The sequence below is a fragment of the Ricinus communis genome, chromosome 2 (assembly GCF_019578655.1).
Source record: "Ricinus communis isolate WT05 ecotype wild-type chromosome 2, ASM1957865v1, whole genome shotgun sequence".
Lineage (NCBI taxonomy): Eukaryota > Viridiplantae > Streptophyta > Magnoliopsida > Malpighiales > Euphorbiaceae > Ricinus > Ricinus communis.
The window spans coordinates 12,074,647-12,093,975 of NC_063257.1; the positions used below are offsets into that span (position 1 = coordinate 12,074,647).

Sequence of the window (19,329 nt, forward strand, 5' to 3'; positions counted from 1 at the left end):
TTCTGAAAATGTTCCAAAAAACTTCATTAATGTTTTAAAAGAAAATACCTCAAGAAAATATTTGATCCAAATAAAACTCATTTTCCCTGGTGATTTCCAAATAGAAACTATCGCTTTATTTCATACAGGAGCAGACCTCAACTGTATCAATTATGAGCTGGTTCCTAAAAGGTATCATCAAGAAATAAAAGAAAGGTTTACCTCGGCTAATAGTTCAAAGATTAGAATTGCGGGTAAAACTGAAACTACAATTCTAAATAACAATATTGCTTTAAAAAATATTTTCATTCTTACAAAGGATTTACAGCAAACAGTTATTTTGGAAACTCATTTTATCAATTTAATTACTCCTTTCAAAGTAACTACTGCTGGTATCATTTTTAAAGTTAAAGATTCAAAGATCGTTTTTCCTTTTATAGAAAAACCCAAGAAGAGAAATCTCAATCTTATAAAAGCCCACTCAATTTATAATTTTGAGATAAATGCTTTGATTAAAGGGAAACAAACCCAGCTTTTCGACTTGAAACAAGATCTGGGTTTGAAAAGGATCCAAAGTCAAATGTAAAATGATTTTGTCCAAAGAAAAATCTTTGATTTCCAAAAGAAGATTGAAATTGAAGTTTGTTCTGATTTTCCTAATGCCTTTTGGAGACAAAAACAGCATATGGTAGATTTACCATATGAAAAAAAAATTTGTGATAAATAAATTCCCACCAAAGCAAGATCCATTCAAATGAAACTCTAGAAAGCTATTGTAGAATAGAAATAAAAGACTTAGAATAAAAGGGTTTGATTACCAAATCCAGATCCCCCTGGTCGTGTGCAGCTTTCTATGTCAACAAAAATAGTGAGATAGAAAGAGGGACACCTAGGTTAGTGATTAATTACAAACCATTGAATAAAGCTCTAAAGTGGATTAAATACCCAACTCCAAACAAAAAAGATCTTCTTCAAAAGCTTCATTCTGCTTTTATTTTTTCAAAGTTTGATATGAAATCAGGATTTTGGCAAATCCATATTCATCCTAAAGACAGGTACAAAACTGCTTTTACAGTTCCATTTGGCCAGTACGAATAGAACGTAATGCCTTTCGGATTAAAAATTGCTCCTTCTGAATTTTAAAAAATCATGAATGACATTTTCAATCCTTATTCAAAGTTTTGCATTATCTATATCGATGATGTGTTGATATTTTCAAATTCTCTAGAACAACATTTCAAACACTTGGAGACATTTTTCTATGTTGTTAAGAAAAATGGTTTAGTGGTTTCAAAATCCAAGATATCTTTATGCCAAACAAAAATTAGATTTCTTGGTCACTACATCTCCCGGGGAACTATCACCCCAATTGAAAGGAGTGAAAATGCCAAGAAAATCGAAAGCAAAAGAAGAAAAGTTGACAACAAATTCAAAGCATGTTCAAAGTCCAAAGAAGGAGATTTTACCCTCCTCTACAAAGCCTATCCGAACCTGGACCGAAATCATCCAGGAAGAAATTGATAAAAGCAAGAAAGATCCGGCCCAACAGCAATTACAAATTCAGGAGTGGCTTGCACAGCAAGATCCTGAATTTCTAAAAAGGGTCGAAGAATATTCAAAGCAAATGATACAATTTCACCCCGAAGTCTCTCCAAAGACATCCTCCTCTTCCAATAAGGGTAAAGGTATATTTTCTATCCCTTTTTCAAAACCTGAGATAGAAATTTTTTCTCAAAACCTATCTCAGAGCTCTCAAAGTATTTCAAAGCCTAACTCTCAAGAAATAGTTTTGTCACAAACGAAACTTTTCAAATCCAATGCGTATATAGAAAAGCAAAATTTTCAAAACATTTTAAATATTGAGGAAGGATTCTGTACAGAAAGCCCCTCAAAACTAATTTCAAAAATTTTCCCTCAAGTATGGTATTTCAAGCCCTAGAATATATCAAAGCCTCAATCTTACTACTAGTCTATCCTTGAGGTAACTGGTTCTGCAAAGTTCAAACACTTCAAAAAGCACAAAGACCATAAAGACCCTGTATTTTCCACATGCACCATACAAATAATCCTCCACCCTTCAGATTGGGGAATGGATTTACATTCATCAAGATCTTTTCTAACTTCCCTCCAAAGAACCTACCCATCAAGCCTAAACACTTCTTTCAACTATTGGGATTACCAACAAGCTTGGTTTAATATCTTTCTTCTTCAAAATGAAGGACAAAGTCATTCTTGACTTTTTCTACTTCGACACAAGCTCAATCCAAACTTCAAAAATCCCATATTGGTTTAAACAATGGTGGAATTTTTATGGCAATGTTCCTGAGACTATAATTCTAGAAGTTCTACCTCTGTTTAATCTATTCAAAGCCCACTATAAACCAAACAAAATAGAAAGACGTTTTCCCCCTTTACTTCTATTTTGTTCAAACTTTTTTCTCCCCTAGGTATGTGTATGGTATTTCCATTTCAACCAAGCAGTAGATGGAGAAATCATCCTTGCCCGAAGATTCAAAGTCAAATGGTGGGATAAATTTAACCACCAAGAAAAATTATCTCTGAAGATGGTACAAAGTTTTCTTTCAAAAAATAGCTTCTTGCCACCTCCGAAAGAACATACCACTTTCCCGCATGTGAAGTCCTTCATTATTCCAAAGCTAATGGCTCAAATGTGAAGAGGATTTCTTACAATTGATCAAACAGTTGTCGAAAACCACCTCTTCTAAAGAAAAATCTAAAGCTTCATCTTCCTCTTCTAGCACCAGCTCAACAGCAATAGACCTAGATGGTGACTCGAACGAAGATGACTGTTTTGGGATATTCAAGCCTATCAAATGACACCTCTGTAAAGCCCTTGGGTTGAAAACTAGAAATGGCAGCCCAAAATATTTATGTAATGGGCCAAATGCCTAATAAAAAAAAGTCATTTAAAAAGAAAAGAAAGAAGACAAAAGACTCTTTAAAAAATTAAAAGATTCTTCGCCAAAGCGTGGCAGACAACTTCTGCAAAAGTCATGGAGCCTCTTACTCCATTATCAAAAGCATACAAAAGACGTGAAGCCCCTCATTCCACTAAGAAGAGCATCCAAAGAAGAGCATCCAAAGCTTCAAGGCTGAAGACCTCTATAAATAGAGGAGTTTTCCAAAGAAGAAGACAAATTGAAAAATAGTAAGAGTCTCTTGTATTCTTCAAGTCATACCATTAGAAATATAGTGAGCAAAGAGAGAGTGTGAGAGTGATAGTGAGAACACCACCTTCCTCTTGTATTAAATTACTCTTGTAAGTTATATTTCTTTTGTTTAAAGCTTTCATTTTAAAGCTTTTATTTTAAAAGCTTTTATTCCAAAGTTTGTATATTTGTTCATTTATTAATAAAATTTATCATCTTATCTTCCATTCTTATTTAAGATTTAACAAGCGTATGCTCTGTGCTTGCCTCGTCTGAGGATCCTGCACACTAGAAACTTGTTGGTCCCTCATCTTGGGATGGCAAGCCCCTAGATTGACCTGGCATACTTCTAGGAATACTGCTCCAGATCTAGGAATAGAAAACAGGAATAATATCCTAACCCAATCTAGATTCAATGCCTCTTCCGTCTATAAATGAAATATAGATGGAATGTCAGAATACAACATTCTTGGTCTCTTTGAGAGCTCTGAGATAGGTTTTGAGGGAAAATTTATATGTGAGATTTTGAAAAAGGGATAGAAAGTATACCTTTACCCTTTTTGGAAAAGGAGGATGTCTTTGGAAAGGATATCTTTGGAGAGACTTCGGGTATATATATATTTATACTCTTATTTTAACAATAAAAATGGAATTAATTAATAAAAAATAAAAATAAAAGTTAATAGTACATAATAAGAGATATAAAATTCTTTTATATCATTCTAATTATTTAAAAAAGAAAAAAAAGTGTCATAATTTAAGGATTATAATTTTTCTATGAGTTTCAAAAAGAAAAATTGATGGTTTATTGCTTTTTATGAGCATAAAAGATTGGAAGCCTGGACCACATTTTGCAAGTGTTTAGAATATCATGTTTCAAGGAACTATTATCAGAAGTTTTTGACTTGTTCCTATCTCAAAAAAGCCTACTCCATTGCATCATATTGTATTGAACTAAACACATAAAAATATATAAATATAAAATGTTAATACATTAATCAGTGCTGATTGCCAAACAGAACAATAAAAATTAGTCATTTTCTTAATTGATATGTTGCTGATAAAAAATTTCATTCCATTTTACCCTATGAATTACTAACCAAGCTGCAGTTATATTAAATGAAATCAGAGTTAGACCAGTTCAATCCTTAATTCTAATATTAAAAAAAAAAAAGATTGCATATTTCCAATATCAAACCAAGTTGTTAAGGAGAAGAACAAGCTATCCAAGAATTAAATATACTCAATTTAAATTTTTCAACAAATAATTTATTACATTTACGTTTAATGGTTAAATATATTTAATTTTAAAATAATATTTATTCCCATTAATTTACGGATACATTATTTAGTGACGCACCATACAAAGAGTGTTTGAAGAAATTTAAAATTCAGATTTAATTGACCCAAAAATGATAAATTTTAAGTCTATTTATTAAAAAAGTTAAAATTTGACTTATTTAATTATTAGAAATTTAAAATCTGACTTATTTAATTCTTAAAAATTTAAAATTTGACTGATTTAATTATTAGAAAGTTGAAACTTAATTTATTTAATACTTGTCAATCTAAATTTTAGATTTTGTCACATACGCTATTGTATCAGTAAATTAATAAAATAAATATTAGTTTTAATTTTTATAATTCAATTAAAATATAAAAATTTAATATTATTTTACTTTTTTAAAAAATTTAAATTGGATGGATTTAACAATTAAGCACAAATTCAGAGATTATTTACTGAAAACTTTAAATTGGATATATTTGATAGTTGGATATAAATTTGGGAGATTACCTGTTGAAAAAATTCAATTTAGGTATGCTTTACTCTTATGTATAATTTCACGGGGCAAATGGACCCTTTGTCCTATTTTTAATGGCTTCTCAACTATCAAAATTTCTTTCATTATGCTAAAAAAGAAACTCAAGAAAGAACTGCTTTCATTTGTAGTATGAGTGCGTGTATGTATCCTCCTGCTCTTGAGAACCTTACAAGCTAATCATTGATCTCTTCTTCTTCTTCTTCTTCTTCTTCTTCTTCTGCTGGTTGGCAATATGATGTTTTCTTGAGCTTCAGAGGTGAAGATACCCGGAGGAAAATCTAAGAAGTACTAAATTGATTAATTCATTAAGTTTGGTGATTTATTTTTCAAAAAGTTCTTCTTCTTAAAAAAATTCAAAATTATCATATCTGTAACTTCTTTCAATGCTTTTGCTCCATCAAACACTTGCATCATCATCAACCATGCTGATGATGAGCTCCACTTTATCATATTCCTCCTCTCCTCCGTCCCTTGGTCACTGGAAAACTCCTACTTGCCTACAGACCACCTCACCAAGTTTGTTAAGTAAAAGAAAAGCATGGACCCTAAGAACACCAGTCAGTGTATCATCATCGGATAATCAGACGGTCACCCCGTCGCCTGCAACCAAAGATGATGCGGCTGATACACAGTTAGCGTCGGATATAGTGAGGAGATTCTATGAAGGAATCAACGACCATGATCTTGCCTCCGTGGAGGACCTCATTGCTGAAAATTGTGTGTACGAAGACCTTATCTTTCCCCATCCTTTCGTTGGTCGCAAGGTAATCTTCTTGCTTTCTTTCTCTTCCACCCGTTTCTTTTTTTTTTTTTTCAATTCCTTTACTTATTATTATCATTATTATTATTATTATTATTATTATTATTATTATTATTATTTAATGGTATACTCGGGCTAGCTTACGGGTTAACGGAAACAATTAATTTAAATATTTAATGAAATAAAAATTCAGTAATTATTAAAGATATTAATCTATTGAATGTATAGAACGATAAAAAATACAAAATAATATACAATTAATGTATTAAAAGTAAATTATAAATATATATATTTTAGCTAATAAATTAAACACATTTCAAGAAAGTCTAACTGTTCACACCATGTGATTGGCTTTCAGAACATATTTCCTGAGACGTCACTATCATGACACAAATACAATACATATACCCCCTTTTTTTTTTAGAACAAGACATGACAATACATAAGACTATGACAATACATAATTTACCCTAACTTTTGACAGCTGTAACTGAGACACGACAACACATAATGTATTACATAGAGTGAGAGGGAGAGAGGTTCAGATTTTGCCAGTTTTCATTATTGACATCACCATAAAAATGTCTGTACCTTGGACCAGTGTTGATGTCGTCTAGCTCTTCATTATCTTCTAGAGGCTGGGAATCTTGCATTAGTACATCCTACTGCTCTTGAGAGAGTGTGGGATCATCTCGAGGTGTCGGCAATGTGGGAGATCGTGGCACAACATCCATCCATTGCTGTGTGTAGATGAGTGGAGTGGAAATGACCATGTCTTCCTGCTGGTTCCTAACTCTGAGTGCAAGATCCAGTTTCGCCATAACCTGAGGTGCCTGATGCAGAGGCCGATCAATGGTTTTCCAATGGTAACATATATTTTGAGTAGCATATGCTCCTTCAATGACCTGGAAATAGAGCCTGTGGATAATGAAAATTACTCGATATTTTGATGCTCGAGCATTGTTATCAGTGAAAATTTTATTTTCGTGGATTAATTTTAACAGGTCAACCTTCCAATGATATTCAGTCTGAAACCAGGTAAGATACTGCCAAGGCAATGTTCCGTTATTGGTGTCAAGATTAAGAAAGTACAGGAGGTCCATAAGAGGAACTTCAATTACATGATAACAGAAGGTAAAGATGCACCATAAGAACCAAAGTTCTTCTGAAGATGTGAGGGGGTGAGGTGATAAACCAATCTCCATGGGTGATCAGGATAAAAGAAATATTGACTCATTGGGATTTTAAAAGTTTGTTGAATGACAAAGAGGTAAAGGAACATCATATTTCTGGCAAAATTACTGACTTGTTTTGAAGTCAGTCTTGGAGATAGGGTTGGAGGAGATGGTGGCTGAGTTGGCATGGATGAAGATGATCCTTTGTTTTTGAGTGAGGTCATGAAGATGATTGAAAGATAAAAAATGGACGTCAGGTGAATCACTGGTTGGGGACTAGGCTTAGAAAGTATGGATAAGAAATCCAGAATCACATTCTTGGTCCTTTTTATATGCTGGACTTCAAAGTCATATTTGCTGAACCAGGACTTCAATCTTAGCAACTATGCTTCAGGAATAGTTTTTTGATTGAATTCAAGAATCTTTGGAAAAGAGGAGTTGTCCATCCTTACAGTGAAATGTTGGCTGATGAGAAAGAATTCAATCTTTTTATGCCGTATTTGACTGCAAGAATCTCCTTGTACGTTGAATGGTAATGTGTTTCTGCTTTAGAAAAGGTTCCTGATGCATATCCACACAACCTTTCCTTTCCGTCAAGATTCTCGAGCAATATTGTTCCCCATGCATAGTCAGATGCATCTGTTTGGAGTATTAATTTTCCTGTCGAGGGTATTGTCAGTGCAGGCAGATCCTGGGCCAGTTCTTTTAATTCTTGACAGCTATAGTTTGCTCTATAGACCATGGAGGAGGATTCTTCTTTAGCATTTTTGAGAGATGACATGTATATTTAGACAAATGGGGCAGGACATCTCTGACATAGTAAAGAATCTCGAGAAATTGCTGGATCTGCTTTAATGAAAGATTATTGTCAGGAAAAATTTTCAATTCTTCAGTGAGATGGGGACCATAAATGTATTGTCCATCTTTGAAATGCATGCCAAGAAATTCAATTTCCTTCTGTCCAATAATTCTCTTCTTTTTAGAAAGCATGATTCCATATTTTTGGACAATTGCTAGAAAATGCTGTAGAAGTTCATGATGAGCATCCTCTGTTTCTGAGAATAGTAGTATGTCATCAATATAAATCAGGGCTGAATGTAAAATGGGTTGAAATACTTGCACCATGGTCTTTTGGAATAGTGATGGGGCTGTTTTGAGCCCAAATGGCATGATCATCCACTGATATTGGGCATTTGGAATGCAAAATGCTGTTTTATGTCTGTCAGCTGGGTTTATATCCAATTGCCAAAAGCCTGCCTTTAAATCAAATTTTGAATAGTATCGGGCTTTCTGGATGTGGACTTTGAGGTTTAAGATCCTTGGAAGAGAAAATTTGTTATCTTACAGAAAATAGTTTAGAGGCTTATAATCAATGACAAACCGCTTTTTTTCTCTAAGTTTCTCCGATCTTTTTTCAACATAAAATGCATGGCAAGGCCATTGAGATGTTGTGGGTTCAATGAGACCTTGCTGAAGGAGAACTAAGCATTCTGACCTGGCAGGTGCTAAATCTGATGGAGACATTCCAAGATGGGTCGCCCTGGTAGGATTCACATCTTCATTAAGCTTGAAAGGTAGCTTAATGAAAAATTGTGGGCTCTTTCAGAGTGGCTGAGGATGCTGAAAATGAGCATGTGATTCAGGACAAAATGATAAGAACTTTTCCCTGTATTCTAGGAAAGGTCCTTCTTCATCTGAGATAGCAAACAGATTACCGGTATCTGTATATGGACGAAATTGCCTCTTGAATTTAATACCTGTAGGGAGGATTTGTAACTTTGCAGCCTGATGATAAATGTCAAATCCGATCAAGAGGTCCCTGCTTGGCAATTCTGATCCAATAACATGCGTCCAGATAACACAATTTGGGAAAAACTGTATACCTATCCGTTGTCTTGTAATCAAGGTTGTCCTAAAAATCTCTCCATTAGCTGCCTTAAATCTATTCTCTTGGTATCGCCAACATTCTTATGGAAGAATAGACGGGTTCATCATGCTTTTTTGTGCCCCAGTGTCAAAGAAAGCAATTATTATCACTGGCTTGGCATATTTTGAAGGCAAGACCTGAACAGGCACATAAGGAATGAGAGGCTTTGGTTGAGCTGCAAATTGGGTAGACTCAAGAGCTAAGCTAGGAGATAATGGATACTGCATTACATCCACTAGGATCTTATCAATACTTTTCATATGTAAATCCATCATTAGAACTGGAATTTCTTCTGATCCTGAAGAAGAATCATCTTTCGATAAACTAGAATCTTGATGTATTTCTACTCCAAAAAGACTATCACTAGTCGGGACGTCTTAATTGGAGAGGAGAGACTCAATATCTTCTTTGAAATCTTCTGGCAATGACAATGTCATGCTTACATGCTGGACCATTTTAGCTGCCTTATTTGGATTTTTAGGATAATTTTTTGCAAAATGTCCTTTCTTTTTGCAAATGTAGCATCTGGAGGACTTGGTGCTTTTATCTTTCTTTTTTCTGAAGTAACGGAACTTCTTAGAATGAGTCTTGTTCCTCTTCTTACTTTCTTTGTAATGTTTGGAAGTGGATTTGTACTTTTTCATATTGGAACACCTTGAACATGTGCAATTTGAAGATTTGCACTTGATTTTTAGATAATCTCTATTACATGCCTGCTTTGTAAGAGTACCTTGAGACTGCAATGACCTGAAGAATTCTTGTAACTCACACAGTCTTTTGAGTGCTGCCAATGTAAATTACCATATTTCTCCAAAAGTTATAGCATTTACTGCTCTTTTAGTTGCATTGATGGAGGAATGAATTTCAGGCTGAAGTTCTTCTGGAAGGGACGAAATGAAAGAATACTTTAGAGTATCATCACTTTCATTTCTGCTAATCGCATAATACAGCTTTGGCATTGCCATATAATGCTTTTCTAGATCCTTTTTCTTTAAAGAACAGCACCTTCGATCAAAATACTCCTACTTCTGCTGCTTGATAATCATATCAATATCTCCAAGAAATTGGTTGTGAAGTAATGCGATTGCTGTCGCTGCTGAAGGCATAGTAGTGAACTGCATCTGCACATACTCAGATTGGTTCTGAGACTTCCAGTAAACCTGGTGATAAACTCAGTAAGGACCTTTTTGAGGCTAGCATTTTCATAACACATTTATAAATCAATCCATGCTAGAAATTCTGACATCCTATCCTTCCATTTGGAAGGTGGAATATCATCCAATGTGAACCATGGTCCTGAGGAGGCACTAAGTTTGGGAGTCGATGTAGGCATACAAGGAGAATAATCATCAGGAGGATCTTTAACGATAGGTTCAGTTGTGATTGCTGAGTATTCATTAAGATTTTTGAAATATCAGCCATTTCAAAATCTTCTGAAGTGTCAGATTCATAAGCTCCAATCATCAACTGTTGTGGTGCTTTGCTCTTATCTAGAGCCTGGGTTTTTTGGGCGGAAGTTTGTGGTCTTGCAATTAGATGGTGGAAAGTTCCAAAAGGTAACTTGGTCACTGGTTCTGATAGTGAAGGTGAGAACAGAGAGAAACCTTGTCGGAAGGGAGGAGTCACATTTAAGGATGATGAGGCTGCAGATAAAAATATAGGAATTTCTGGAGACTAGGAACAGTATGTTATTCTAGAAAAGCATTATATGGCAATGGCAAAACTGTATTATGCGATTAGCGGAAATGAAAGTGATGATACTCTAAAGTATTCTTTCATTTCGTCCCTTCCAGAAGAACTTCAGCCTGAAATTCATTCCTCCATCAATGCAACTAAAAGAGCAGTAAATGCTATAACTTTTGGAGAAATATGGTAATTTACAGCTCATCATTGCTCCAAAAGACCATGGTGCAAGTATTTCAATCCATTTTTCATTCAGCCCTGATTTATATTGATAACATACTACTATTCTCAGAAACAAATGATGCTCATCATGAACTTCTACAGCATTTTCTGGTAATTGTCCAAAAATATGGAATCATGCTTTTTGAAAAGAAGAGAATTATTGGACAGAAGGAAATTGAATTTCTTGGCATGCATTTCAAAGATGGACAATACACTTATGGTCCCTATCTCACTGAAGAATTGAAAAATTTTCCTGACGAGAATCTTTCAGTAAAACACATCTAGCAATTTCTCGGGATTCTTAACTATGTCAGAGATGTCCTGCCCTATTTGTCCAAATATACATGTCATCTCTCAAAAATGCTAAAGAAGAATCCTCCTCGATGGTTTGTAGAGTAAACTATAGCTGTTAAGAAATTAAAAGAACTGGCTCGGGATCCGCCTGCACTAACGATACCCTCAACAGGAAAATTAATACTCCAAACAGATGCATCTGACTATGCATGGGGAGCAATATTGCTCGAGAATCTTGACGGAAAGGAAAGGTTGTGTGGATATGTATCAGGAACCTTTTCTAAAGCAGAAACACATTACCATTCAACGTACAAGGAGATTCTTGCAGTCAAATAAGGCATAAAAAAGTTTGAATTCTTTGTCATCAGCCAATATTTCACTGTAAGGATGGACAACTCCTCTTTTCCAAAGATTCTTGAATTCAATCAAAAAACTATTCCTAAAGCACAGTTGCTAAGATTGAAGTCCTAGTTCAGCAAATATGACTTTGAAGTCCAGCATATAAAAGGGACCAAGAATGTGATTCCAGATTTCTTGTCCAGACTTTCTAAGCCTAGTCCCCAACCAGTGACTCACTTGACGTCCACTTTTGATCTTCCAATCATCTTCATGGTCTCACTTAAAAACAAAAGATCATCTTCATCCATGCCAACTCAGCCACTATCTCCTCCAACCCTACCTCCAAGACTGACTTCAAAACAAGTCAGTAATTTTGCCAGAAATATGATGTTCCTTTACCTCTTCATCATTCAACAAACTTTTAAAATCCTAATGAGTCCACATTTCTTTTACCCTGATCATCCATGGAGATTGGTTTATCACCTCACCCCCTCACATCCTCAGATACAAGAACTTTGGTTCTTATAGTGCATCTCTACCCTCTGTTATCATGCAATTGAAGTTCCTCTTATAGACCTCTTGTACTTTCTTAATCTTGACACCAATAACAGAACATTGCCTTGGCAGTATCTTACCTGGTTTCGGATTGAATATCAGTGGAATGTTGACCTATTAAAATTAATCCACGAAAATAAACTTTTCACTGATAACAATGCTCGAGCATTAGAATATCGAGTAATTTTTATTATCCACAGGCCCTATTTCCAGGTCATTGAAGGAGCATATGCCACTCAAAATATATGTTACCATTGGAAAACCATTGATCGGCCTCTGCATCAGGCACCTCAGGTTATGGCAGAACTAGATCTTGCACTCAGAGTTAGGAACTAGTAGGAAGGCATGGTCATTTCCACTCCACTCATCTGCACATAGCAATGGATGGATGTTGTGCCACGATCTCCCACATTGCCGACACCCTGAGATGACCCCACACTCTCTCAAGAGCAGTAGGATGCACTAATGCAAGATTTTCAGCCTCTGGAAGATAAGGAAGAGCTAGATGACATCAACACTGGTCCATGGTATAAACATCTTTATGGTGATGTCAATAATGAAGACTGGAAAAATCTGAACCTCTCTCCCTCTCACTCTATGTAATACATTATGTGTTGTCGTGTCTCAGTTACAGCTGTCAAAAGTTGGGGTAAAATTATGTATTGTCATAGTCTTTATATATTGTCATGTCTTGTTCTAAAAAAAAAATGGTGTATATGCATTGTATTTGTGTCATGATAGTGATATCTCAGGAAGTATGTCCTGGAAGCCAATCACGTGGTGTGAACAGTTAGGCTTTCTTGAAATGTGTAATGTACTAGCCCTATCACTTAATGTCTTGGGTGAGCCTCAAGTCCCTATTTAAAGAGGCCCTGGTTGTAATAAGGGGGCAAGCTTCCTTCCCTCTTCTGAAAAATAAAATCTTTGTGTTCTAATACTTATGGCTTTCTGAGCTCTCTCTCTTTTCTTTGATCCTTTGGCAATGGTTTCTTAACTAAGCTACGATTTGTTTATTCTCTAATATAAAAGGGCTAGCTCGGCTCATCGGGATTTAAAGAACAAAGGACCCCCTGGCTAGGTGTGCCGTCTTGGTCGTAGTTTGTAATCCTTATCCAGCCTCGAGCTTACAGCATGAGTATTTGGGAATAAGCAGCTCTCGGCCTGTTTTATTACCATTACTCGAGCAATCGTTAAATAATCAGAAAAACTTTTAGATAGATTTATTAGTCTATTATGTTGTACATGTAGATAAAATTAATTGTGTATCATCTTATCACATAGACATTATTTATTAAGTGTAAATATACTATTTACATTAGCTGAATTACCAATAATTAAAAACTGATCAATATAAATGTTATATTTAATTAATTTATACGTCAAATATATAATTAATTTTATTTACGGATCACGTGATAAATTAAATCTACTTGATAAAATTCTTATTAACAAAGACTAAAAAGAAATTCTTATTAACAAAGACTTAAAGAATATATACCCATCTAGTAATTAAAATTCAGCTTCCCAAGTATGCATATTTAAAAATAAAAAAGGATGAATCCAAATATGTATTAATGGGTACAAAAGTTGGAAACATTAATGAAGTGGAAAATGGTGGGTGATGGCATCTACCTTAGTTGGCAAAGTTATTGGGTGGAGCTTACCATAATCAAATAATGGAGCAGAATAAAAATGGAAAATTAAGTGGGCAGTTTTATCTTGCTAACTAATTTCTGCAAGCATACTGGACTAAGATATAGTCACTGTGCAGGCAATACTAGAGTTCTTTAAGAAGTTCATTGATTCCATCAGCAAAGACCTCCAATTTGTTATTGATGATATTTCTACTGAGGATTCTTTAGCAGTTGGAGTTACATGGCATTTAGGTATCTTTCAAGAAACATACCCTTCTTTTGTTCACCTCTCTTTTTTAACATCTCAAGACTTCCTTCTTAGGATTTTTTATAAATGTGGTATATTGTCAATGTTGTAACAGAATGGAAGGGCAGGCCATTCCCATTTAGTAAAGGATGCAGCTTTTATCGACTGCAGGTCTTGAATAGCAAAAAACAAATAATGTAAGTGAAGCTTTTATGTACTCTTGTTGATGATTGAAAGTCTGTGTCTGAAGTGAATGTCATTTTCCTGCAATCTTATTGAATGAAGAAACAGATGATTGAGGTCTCTATGTCTGAATAAAATGTTAATATATCAGTTTATCTCTCGTAATGTTCCCACTAGGAATCACTTTGTACTCAAGGAATCAAAGTGCATATCTATCTTGTTTTGGCATGGAAGAAAGCATCTAGCAAAATTCCTTCATGGCCATATGTTCCTTTGCAGGCTACATGATTGCCCTGTTTTTTTCCTTTTAGAAATTGCAATGTTGTTCCCCATGAACAAATTATTGGAGCATATGGCCATGGTGCCATCTGTGCTCTTTCAGCACTATCTTCTAACTGTTAAATTATTTAGGCTTTTAGCACTATCTTCTAACTGTTAAATTATTTAGGCTTTCAGCACTATCCGAACATGACAAGTTGAACTAGACTCAAATAATTGAAGCTCATCTTGTTAACCATTTGGAAATTAATGAGACAAATAATTTGTCTTATGAAAACAGATATGGAAGGGACAGTGTTGAGCCTGCAATCAAACCTGGAGAAGCAGCTTTGGTATGTATACTAGCCTCCATTCCATCACTGATATAGAATTCCTCTTTATGTCTCAGGTGCATCAACATGCCTACTGAAACTACACATGAAAAATAGTAATAGGATACAGCTTATTAGAATATATGCATTTTATGGAACCCTATGAACAGATGTGAAATCAATTTCACAAAATCCTTTATAAGTACATGAGCAAAATTGATTAAATTAACCCTTAATTCCATTTTCAACTATTCAGGTTATCATCAGGGGGTTAGCTTGGTTACTGCAACGGTTTCCTCAGCTAGCAGATCAGCTGAAATAAAGCACTGCAGGATAACAATACAACACTCTTTTTTTGGGTCCACTCAGAGGCATATGACATTAACGATCAGAAAGATGATGTTCATAGATTCACATTCACCTGTATAGTACAAGCCCTGGAAACACACAATTTGAAAGATAAAGGAATTCCCCCTCCAAATGATTATATGCACTTTGTTATGCATACCATAAATATATAACACATGCTGAATTTTGTTCTTTTGTTCTTTCCTCTTTCTTTTCTTAAATAATTTATCCAGTCAAAGGTTGCTGTAACAGACACGATCAGTTTAAGAACTGCTGGATGTTCTAAACAACATAGGGTATATATTCAATCATGCAAAATTTCACGTCAATTTGATTATCTCTACAGTTGTAATCCGAACAATATCCTCAGCTAAAGCTTAGTTCATTACCTTTGAGGATGATCAAAGGACTAGCAATGCAGAAACTAGGTAAAATGATAGTAATTTAGCAAGTCAACATTATACCCAAAACTGAAATACTAATAAGCATACCCATTACACCAAACTTTCACTGCATCTCTATGAGCATGAGTTCTGCAGAAAGTTTGTTTATCCTTGTTGGATAAAAGGGTTCTGTTAGTCTGCTGGTTATGACAATAAATTCATTCCCTAACCATCATGCTATTGTTGCTTTACCTATGATCTTACTATATGCTAGATGTTCACTAAACACAATTCTACTGCCACCCCATATCAGACAATCATATTACAAATTGACAACATAAACAGTTGTTAATTTATAGAACTCCTTCCACCAACAATAGCTTACATGCTTTTTCAGCAAAAGTATCAATACTGAATTTGCAGCTGCAGATGTACATGGTTCAATTAATATCAAATAATTGAATGCCCATCCTTGAATGCACACAAAACATGCAGTTGTATACATATAAGAAACATGCATGCATCACTAATACTTGAATACTAATAAGAATAAAAAAAAAAGCATGGAAAGTTAACCACAACATCTAGGATCACCTAGGTCAATAACCCGAGACAAGGAATCTGCTGCAAGACAAATTATTAATACCTGAATTTTTAAATAACTGGTAGATGACTTCCATTGCCTGTATTTACACATATGCATAGTTGAATGAACTGACAGAAATGCAGAATTTCTGAAGAGAAATAAAAGCCTGGTCATTCACATTCTTACATGGATGTAAACAAAAATTTATTCCCTATACAACAACAGGGAAAATATTCTTTTTTGCTTTCTCTCCAATATCCTTTGGTGATACCTTGACACAAAATGTTAATATATACCGACTTGTGTGTGAAAATAATCCTGATATAAAAAAACCCTTGCAGTCAAATCTGTTAGATTGTGCTGTTCTTCTTGTACTGACAAAGAAAACAATGTTGCATCCTGCAGAGATACAGACCTGCTAACAAGAATGTTATTTTCTAAGTAGAGATGATAATGTTTAAAGAATTCAAGTCTCCAGTGCAAATAGCTTAGGTAAAAAATGCATAACAAAGATGGCCTGTTTAAAAATATTTCCTCCTGCACAACTTCTGTCAGTGCTGAACTAAAATCATTCTGCTAATTTGGTTTGAAATTAATCCATGAAGACTACAAGTTCCTACTTCAGAAGAATTTTTCAATTCAGAGGGTCACTTAAAATTATATTTCTTTCAGTTCTCTTGTATATAACACCACCAAATGCTGTTGTAAAACCAGAATGCGTCATCCTATTGCCTCTATCACATCATCAACTGAACTAACATATTCCTTGCCAACGCATTCATTATCTTTCATTAGTTCAGTCAACCCCTCCAGTAATGGGTAAAGCTTATTCATATGAGGTTTTGATGTGTCATCCACTAGAAATGGGAAAAAACCAGAGCCCACATCAACCCAGGCACAGCCAAGAGCCTTCCTAACAAAGTCTCTCATATAAGTCCTTACCTTTTCTAATTTGCTCCAACAACCAGCAACAGCATACATATTAGCAATCAACACATAGTAACCTGAATTTCCAGGCCTCATTTCCAATAGTTTCCCAGCAGCCCATTCCCCTATCTCTGCATTCCCATGGATGTGAGAAGCTCCAAGAAGTGTGGCCCACATGGCAGAACTTGGCCTGTAAGGCATCCTTGTGATCATCTCTTTTGCTTTATGTAATAATCCAGGCCTTCCAAAGAGGTCAACCATGCAGGCAAAGTGCTCCAAGCATGGAATTATGCCATATGTACTAGGCATCGGTTCAAACAACTTAATTCCTTCAGTTACTAGACCTGAATGGCTACATGTTGATAGAACTGCCACCATAGTTACATGGTCTGGTATAATATGACGCTTCTTCATTTCATCAAAAAATTTCAGCGCTTCTCGTCCCTCCCCTTGTATTCCATATCCGGTAATCAAGGATGTATAAGTCACTTCATCTCTCCTGCTCATCGAATCAAATAGCCTTTTAGCTTCTAAAACCTTTCTAGATCTTGCATACATATCAACAAGAGAGTTCCAAAGCAACAAATGGTCCGGGCATAGCATATATATTTAATTTATTAATTTGAGGGAGGTTAATGATTATTTTATAATATTGGTATCTAGTTAAATTTTAAATCATTAATTTCCAACATCATATTGTCTTTAACTTTAGATTAATTATAAAATAATATATTTATAAATTAAATTAGTCTACATCAAGATAAAATTTAAAATAGAAACAAAATAATTTAAAAATATTCCAAAATAATTTAAAGAAAATTACAAATTTAGTATTTTAATTTTTCGTTTTTCTATTTTGGTGTCTAAATTATATTCTTGTTCAATATAGTATTTCTAGCTGATTTTATAGGTTAAAGTGCTTATTTGACTTATTTTGAATAGTAAATTGACTTAAATATCATCCTTTAAAATAATATCATACTTCGATATTTTTTTTATTTGTATCCATTTTGAACACTACTCTTTTATAAAAATTTATTTGTTTTTCAAAAGATTAAAAAAATATATTTTATTTTTCTCATTCATTCAAATAAAAATTGAAAAATAATTAAATATCATTATTTTTTTTTTAATTTCGTGCTTTCATCTTAAAGGATAAAATAAAATATATTTTTCACCTTAAAATAATAAGAGGAGAAAGATGAATATATTAAGTATTCTAAAAAAATAATTTTTAGAAATCAAAAGATGACGAGTAAACTTTTTTTTTAAATAAATAAAAAGATAAAAGAATTTAATCCAATACTTTTTTAGTGCTAAAAGATTTGATAGAAAATAAAAAAAATAAAAAAAACTAAGAAAAAAGAAATAAAAAATACAAAATTTGTAAGTAAGAAGGAATAAGGATATTTATGTCATTTCATTTGTAAAATAGGTTAAATTATTATTTTAATCTGTAAAACTTGTAAGAGACATCATTATTTATTATATAAATCAGCAGGTTTAGACATTTGATTGAACAAAAAAATAATTCAAACACTAAAATAGAAAAAATTGAAAAGTTAAGACACTAAATTTATTATTATCCCAATAATTTATGATAGATAATTAACACATCTAAACATACCTTAAAATATTTAATGGTTTGAAAAATATTAAATTACCAAAATATCTTTTTAAATAATAATAATAAAAATAAAAATTCAGGTTATTACAATTTCATCCCTCCCCAGCCTTTTTGTCCACCGGCCCTTCAATTGTTTAACATATAAGGCACAAAATTGAAAAAATCTACATCATGATTAGCATATATTTATATTTTCTTGATCTAGGAATTATTCCTCATAATTTAAAACCCTCCTAATACCTTCATCATCTTCTATCATAAACAAATCATCACTCAGTTCTTTTCTAGGTTCAAGAATGAATATGGTATAGATATTACTAAACCCTAGTTTATATAAATATTTATCTCTAATATCAAAATAAGTCAAGTAATCTATATCAAAGTCATAACACACTTCCACCTCCCTAATCAACATAATTAAACTCATGATCATAAATTCACTGATTACCATAGTTAAAACACATATCCACAATATTATCCATTATGCAATGAATAAAACATACACAAAAATTTCAATAAATAAAGCTCAAATCAATAAACAAATAATTAAAAAATCTTTAAACTAAAGCATAAATGTTAATAATATAAAATCATTTTAAAACTATTTAATTATTACTTCAGTCATAATGCCCTAAATACTAAACAATAAAACGTTACTAATTTTCTACTTAAACTAATCTATGTAGCTTATTTTATTACATTTTAAAGTCATATAAATAGTCTAAAAAGTTTGTGATCTAAAATCAAAGGATTATCTTGTCTCTTTCAGTATGCAACACTCTTCTCTTTTCGAATAAACAACACTCTTGTCTCTTTCAATAGAATCTTCTTTATTCTAAAAGTTTCTCTACAATATCACTTTTATTTGATAAACACA

General features: G+C 33.5%; 2 protein-coding genes across 2 annotated transcripts; one reads left to right on the top strand and one right to left on the bottom strand.

The window, feature by feature from the left end:
• Positions 1-4,963: 4,963 nt before the first annotated feature.
• Positions 4,964-15,121, top strand: LOC8264989. The gene is made up of 5 exons (XM_002527987.4): positions 4,964-5,736; positions 13,699-13,813; positions 13,924-14,005; positions 14,551-14,602; positions 14,838-15,121. The coding sequence occupies exons 1-5, from the start codon at positions 5,356-5,358 to the stop codon at positions 14,901-14,903; spliced, it is 696 nt and encodes a 231-aa protein (XP_002528033.2). The 5' UTR covers positions 4,964-5,355; the 3' UTR covers positions 14,904-15,121.
• A 1,497-nt stretch (positions 15,122-16,618) lies between these two features.
• On the bottom strand, positions 16,619-17,428 carry LOC125369259 (pentatricopeptide repeat-containing protein At1g71490-like). The gene has a single exon (XM_048371270.1). It carries the CDS (start codon positions 17,426-17,428, stop codon positions 16,619-16,621), a length of 810 nt encoding a protein of 269 aa, XP_048227227.1.
• Between the last annotated feature and the right edge of the window lie 1,901 nt (positions 17,429-19,329).

Coding starts and splice junctions, on each gene's coding strand:
- LOC8264989 (XM_002527987.4), top strand. CDS start 5,356: ATGCTTTTGCTCCATCAAACACTTGCATCATCATCAACCATGCTGATG. Junction 14,006..14,550: donor AATAGCAAAAAACAAATAAT/GTAAGTGAAGCT, acceptor TTATGAAAACAG/ATATGGAAGGGACAGTGTTG. Junction 14,603..14,837: donor AACCTGGAGAAGCAGCTTTG/GTATGTATACTA, acceptor TCAACTATTCAG/GTTATCATCAGGGGGTTAGC.
- LOC125369259 (XM_048371270.1), bottom strand. CDS start 17,428: ATGCTATGCCCGGACCATTTGTTGCTTTGGAACTCTCTTGTTGATATG.